At 40.6% G+C, this 6817-nt stretch overlaps 1 protein-coding gene across 1 annotated transcript in view; it reads left to right on the forward strand.

Annotated features, from left to right (window-relative positions):
• The first annotated feature begins 1785 nt into the window (after positions 1–1785).
• rgn (regucalcin) overlaps positions 1786–6817 on the forward strand; it is an 8716-nt gene continuing 3684 nt past the window's right edge. Inside the window, exons 1-4 of the mRNA XM_005735012.1 lie at positions 1786–1873; positions 5639–5828; positions 5906–6088; positions 6164–6258. Coding sequence (XP_005735069.1) covers positions 5666–5828; positions 5906–6088; positions 6164–6258 — 441 coding nt within the window. The 5' untranslated portion in view covers positions 1786–1873; positions 5639–5665. The remainder of the gene's footprint in view (positions 1874–5638; positions 5829–5905; positions 6089–6163; positions 6259–6817) is intronic.

The raw sequence follows: 6817 nt of genomic DNA on the forward strand, positions 1-6817 counted from the left end.
ACTGCGCCTTTTAGCACAGTGCGCCTTATGGTCGTGAAAATACGGTAATAGAGGATTTCTCGAAAGGGTCTGGATTGATGTTAAACTTAAATGTCAATTATTACCTGTCAAAGAGTGTAATGTTCAGAGTCTTTGTAATATAACAGTTAAAAATGAAGCAACATATTTAGGTCTGATTATCTGCAAAGATCAAAAAGACAGAATTTCACAAAATTTTCCCCCAATTATTAAAAAATCTCAAACCAAATTAAATCAGTGATTGCAGAGACATTTAAGTTTAAGAGGAAGGGTATCTGAAAAGCAGAAGGTCTGTCTCGACTGACTTGTGCAACAATTTCTCTGCATGTGGACGGCAAAACTTGTAAGGACCGAATGCTCTTCAACTTCCTCTGGAAAAATGGGACACATTACATCAGAAAAAGTGTATTGATGAATGACTATGAACACGGTGGTCTCAATATTTTGGATTTTACTACTCTAAACAATACATTTAAGATTAATTGGGTTAAACATTTTCTTAAAAATCCGGTATCCATTTGGAATTTTATTCCTCACTACATTTTCTCTAAGTTTGGTGGTCCAAGTTTTATCTTAGGTTGTGATTATAATATAGATAAGCTTCCAGAAAACCTTTTGATGTTTCACAAACAAGTTCTATTAGCTTGGTCCCTTATATATAAACACAACTTTACACCCCATACGTATTTAATTTGGAATAATAGGAACATAGTGCATAAAAATAAATCATTAATTTTTTTTCTAGGTGGGTTGAGAAACAGATTGTTTTAGTAAATCAGCTGTTTAATCCTAATGGGCAGCTTATGTCTTATTCAGAATTCTTAAACACTTATAAATTTTCAGCCACACCCAAAGAATATGCCATATTATTTGATGCAATACCTACGGGTATTATAATGCTTTTTAAAGGTATTCAACCTTGTATATCATCTGTTTCTCTCCCCAACCCTGTGGATACACCCATAGGAAGAATCTGTTTAAAAAACCATAGTAAAGGTAATAAAATAAGATTAGTCCCACGAGTGGGAAATTTCATGTTAAGGCTGCCGACCTATTGCACGCAATGGCGGCGCCAATAAGAATATCCGTGCTTTGTTCCAGACAGAATCTCTAACTGTTCTCCTTTGTCAGTGACATTAACTGGAAAAGACTATGGACAATTCCTAACAAGTATCTGGTAACGAATAAAGTAAAAGAAGTTTCCTTTAAAATACTGCATAAATTTTATCCTGCTAATCATTATATGACAAACTTCAAAAGGGACATAAATGTGAGCTGTGGATTTTGTGGAAGCCATCCTGAGACTGTGCAGCACCTCTTCTGGATCTGTTCATGCACTAGAACATTTTGGAAAGACTTCAGTAGATTCATTGCTGGACATCTCTATAAAGACTTTACTGTGAAACGGGAAAATGTTGTATATTGTTTCTTTTGAAGGCAAAAAAAAAGATGATGTTTACTTTATAATAAACTTGTTAGTTATCTTAGCTAAATTTTATTTGCACAAATGCAAATACAGTAACCAAAAGGCTAGTTTTAAACATTACTATAATGATGTTTTATGTTACATAAAATTGATTCATGGATCACTTAACAAAAAGGCTATGAAAACTATTACTATTTGTAGTAATTACAAATTATTTGAATGTTTGTAATTCTTTGTATTACACCCCCTGGCATATGTTAATTTTGTTCTGGTTGTATACATGTTCTGTATACTGTTTCTCAATAAAGTTTTTAAAAAAAAGATCGGGTAGCGACAGGGGTGCTCCGCTGGGAGGGGCGGAGCTGCGAGACTGGGTCAGTGTGCACACACAGAGAGCACTTCAGAGTACTGCGTCTGGTACTGCAGCAGGTAAGTGGGTGCCGGTTCAGTTGTGTTTATGTGTACTGAGTACATGGTAGCGCTCCAGAAAGCTACAAACTTAACTTCTTTACACCGAACCAAACTCCGTCTAAAAATGTGCTGATTTTTAGTGTCGCGTGCTTTTCCGGAGGCTCGCGAGGTAAAAGTTTGGTGTTTCCGGATGAAAGCGAATCTGTTTTTAATTCGGCATTAGTGTTTGCTCCAAACTTCACGGGACTCCGTGAGAATCTGAATTTTGGCTTGCCAGGGCTCAGCTCCTCACTGTAACACGGTCGTTCACCTCAATGAAGACGTGCACGAGCCGTGCGGGGCAGGGGCGGATCTAGAGAAATTTTCTTAGGGTGGCATGAGGGTGGCAAAGAAATCAAATGGGGTGGCAAAATCAAAGCCTTTTTTTTTTTCAAACACATATGCAGGTGGTTACATATGGTTAGTTTTGATTATATGTACTGTATAGCCTGTATAATAAATAAGTATGTAGCCCAATAAGTATAAAATCCTGAAAGCTACACAACATGAGGCGGTCTATTTACAAACACAGGTCTAACTTGAGTTTCACTGTTTTTTGTTAGAAAACAGTCACATTATTACAGCTTAAATTACACAAAATGTCAGAAATCTGCACTGTCATGAACAAACATGTAAACCTAATTTTTCATGATTTGTTGGATTAACTCACTGAGGTCTGAAATACAACGGGCGATTTTGACTCCTTTTGAGTTTACGTTTGTATTTTTTTCCCCTTGCCTTGTTTGGTATCTTTTCAGCTCAACTGAATTTAGTTGTTTTTTTCACTGACATACTGCATTAGTATTACTGATCTGAAATCACACAAAGAACTTAAGATCCTAGTAGTATTTTTTTTACTGTAAAAAAACCCACAGACATGTTGAGTAAATTTTTATAACTTGAAATGCAAATATAAATTGTACATTTTGTAAACATAAACAACTATTTATCTAAAAATGCAGCCAATACACCTGCCGTTTTTTTTCATTTTGTATAACCATTTAAAAATCTTACTAAAACTAAAATGAGAGAACAATCAGGTGTTGCAATAAGATGCCCCACAAATGATGTGTGTCAGTAAAAACAGGAGAACAGCACAGGGAGAAACCTGCAGGCCTGACAACAGCAGGTGTATCACTCCGCTGGTTTTCTACTTAGTGACAGTGTTTACATTGCAAATGTGCCTCTGTGACATTCATTAGTGCCCTCACTGACACACAAAACAAAACAACGACTACACAACACACTAACTAAACACTCCACACTAAACGTCACAGATCTGCCACATCTAAAAACTCTCTCTCTCGCTCTGTCTCGCTGCCGTTACCGTCACTCCTAAAACTTTTCCCTCTTCCTAAAACACCAAATCACACATGTTGACTTTTTTTAAATTGGCCGACATGGTACTTTTTCCACCGATAGAAGAGAGGTGGCTTTTCTTCCTTTCTTTACTGTTTTCGTGCTGTCCTTACAAAACGCTTAAAACACACACACACAAAAACGTGACGACAGTATTTAGAAAAAAGCGTGGCTTATATATATTATCATAACTCTGGATTTACTGGCCTGTAATTAAAATGTAAAAACTTTGAAGTCCGAATTTTCAATGTGGCTGAAACAGAGACTCAGCGGCTGCAGCTTGTTGCTGTGTCAGCTTACATCAGTCATGTGATTTGGAGGTGCAGCGTGTCCGTGGACCACAGAGGGTTAATAACACTCACCTTCCATTTCCACAGTGTAACATCCACCCACCTGTGTAAAAAGCGAAATTCCCATGGTGTTGTTCAGAATGTGCTCTGGCACAATCATAAGCATCGCTTGCTACTGAAAACAAGAAAAAAGCCGGTCCTGCTATGGGCTGAACCATTTGTTACTGGTGAGGGGGGTTTATATTCAGTTTTAGCATTTATAGTCACTGTTGACTGTAACTACGCTCAAACTGTTAATGCTATCTTATTTTAGTAAACAACACTGTCATATCCAAAACTGGGGTGGCAGGGGATCATTTTAGGGTGGCACTTGCCACCCCATGCCACCCTTCTAGATCCACCCCTGGTGCGGGGACGAGCGACGTCAAATTCACGTAGTTCACCTGTAGTTGATGAGACAGGTGAGGCCGACACGTACAAAGACACACAAGGCGGAAGCAGCGTGTTGGTCCTGCAGGACTCTGCAGTCTTTAAACTTTTTTTATTTTGCGTGTCCGCACGCGCGTGGTTGCTGGATGGTCGAAGTTAAAGACTGTGTCCTCCCTCCGCTGAACTGTGCGATCCTCACGCACGTGTCACTGCTGTGGCAGATGTTTAATGATCAGATCCAGAGCAGTCTGTGCACCTGGAGCATGATGAGGAGGACACGGAGCCATGAAACTTGAGGAGGTTCCCCTCATGTGTGGAGGCGCAGCCGTCACGGCACACTCCTGCTGGGACACCACAGAACAGATGAAAAGTGTTGAGGTCACAGTGGGCTGTCCTAGTTTGGGGCATGTCCCTGCTGTCCTCCTGCACCTTCACCTGTCTCTGTGAGCGTCTGTTGTTATGCCTGAACCTGTGAGGTTTTATGGGACATCAAAGTGACGACCAGAATGCTATCAGGCTCATCAGACTCCTGCTGATTTGTTGTGGGGTAATAAAGACAGCAGTTTTCAGTTTTATTTGTCATATGCAAGTTAGCACAGGGTCAACATTGCAATGAAATGTATTTGATGAGCAGAAGACAGTCACTCAGCAGAATGGTACAGTGGAAAAAATAGTAAAGAGCAAAATGTTAATAAAATATAGTAAAAGAAAAAAGATTAACAGTTAACAGACTAAATATATATATGTATATATAAATATATGTACACTAGTGATTGAATAAAGAAAATCTTATATAGGAATGTGAGGGGGGGGGGCAAATGGGATATTGCACAGTGGCAGGAATGAGCAGCAGTACAGACTGAACAGTACAATAAATTTTTGCATTTAATACAGTATTGCACTTTTTTTTCTCTTAATATAAATACCAATAAAGTGGAGTGACCAGGGAACCAGCAGCTCTTTAAAGTGTCTGAGAGATGAAAGAAAGCTGACTCACTCAGTTTAATGTTTAACTCACCAGTTAGTTAATAATCAATCAACAGATCAATATAAAAAAAACTGCATGTCATGTAGGCTGCATGTTACATAAGACTGCGTGATGCAGTACTCCTTTCTGAACATGAGTAGTACTACTTTATGTAAGACCGCAGTACCTCCCAGCACAGAGCTCATGGTCGGGGTCATTGTCGGGGTAACGGCTGTCCTGTGGGCACATTTCCATTTCCACAGTGTCAATCTGGACTGTACAACTCATAAGGTCAATGTTTGTGTTTCGCCTGTTGCCCTCATGTTTATGACATCACCAGGTGTGTTAATGACATCAGAAAGTTTTTTATTCTGGGATCAGGGTCTAGCCCGACTCGCCGTCAGGAGAACTTCCTGTTGTTATGAGTGGAGGTCACGAAGGTCGTGTCAGCGTCACGCTGTTGTCCATGTGACCGTTATACTTCGCCCACGTTCCTCTGAGCAGTACAGGGAATGTCCCATCAGACCTGTTTCACCAATCAACAAGACACCTGCTCAGCTGCTCATTCATAAGGCGATTAGTTGATTCTCCTAGCAGCTGATTGGTGATTCACTAACACAGTACAGGTACATGTAGTACAGGTGAGTTCAGTACATAATTTGATTTAAAACAACTGACCTGCTGTTTCCATGGCTACAGTGTCCTGCTCTGTGATTGGCCCCAAAGATGTCGTCAGTGAAGGTGCACCCCATAGTGAAATCAAGCGCTCTGATTGGTGAAGGGCCAGTGTGGGAGGAGTCAGAGCAGACCCTGCTGTTTGTTGACATCATAGGGCAGAAAATCCACCGATGGAGTCCTGCGACCAATCGCATCCAGTCTGTGGAGACAGGTGGGCCAATCAGCATTTTCACCTGTCTGACGCTTACCTGAATGTTGACCATGTCTCACCTGTCCTTCTCCCCTCAGCTGACACAGTGGGCTTCGCGGTTCCTCGCAGGTCGGGCGGGTACGTTGCAGGTGTGGGTCGCAACATTGTGGCTGTTGATTGGCAGACGCACAAGGTGACATCACTGGTGGAGGTCGATGAAGACAAACCGAACAACCGCCTGAATGATGGGAAGGCTGATCCGAGTGGACGACTGCTAACGGGTCAGTCTGCACACCTGGTTACTGTCTTACCTGCCTGTCTCTCTGTTGCTATGGTAACAGTGGGATGTGTTTTAGGTACGATGTTAAAAGATTACCCATCCGGGGAAAGGAAACAAGGAGCTCTGTTCTCTGTAGCCCCTGACCTCACTGTGACCAAACACCTGAGCCAGGTAACTTAACCTGCCTGTGATACTGACTAAGATAATCCTGTTGGTGTTCTTAATCAAGTGGCTGTATTAGGGCTGTTTGATTTAACGATATATATCGGATGACGATATAAAGACATCTATCATTTCATATTACGCTATTGTTTGTTTCGTGGTGTCATAAAATAAACTGTTTACGGCAATATTTATTCATCGTTTTGATGGTCACTGTAGTTATTATTAATTTCTTAAAGTTCTCTCTTTCTCTTATATTTAATATAACCACACTACGGACGGACAAGCGCCTGTTTTTACGTGTTGTCGTTAGCAACAACGACGGTAAAACCATCGCGTGGCTCCGCTGTCCGCTTGTTTGTTTTCCACGTAAATATCTCCTACCCCTTGGGTCTATTTTCAGGAAACATGGGATTTCTTTCCACTGCTACGCCGATGACTCCCAGATTTATTTCCCACTTAAAAAGATAAATGGCTTCTCAGTAGACCCGCTGCTCAGATGCCTTGATGATATAAGGGCCTGGATGGCTTTGAACTTTTTACATTTTAATGAACAGAAAACAGAAAT

This window comes from Pundamilia nyererei, unplaced genomic scaffold (assembly GCF_000239375.1).
Source record: "Pundamilia nyererei isolate P.nyererei 1_Seehausen unplaced genomic scaffold, PunNye1.0 scaffold00061, whole genome shotgun sequence".
Lineage (NCBI taxonomy): Eukaryota > Metazoa > Chordata > Actinopteri > Cichliformes > Cichlidae > Pundamilia > Pundamilia nyererei.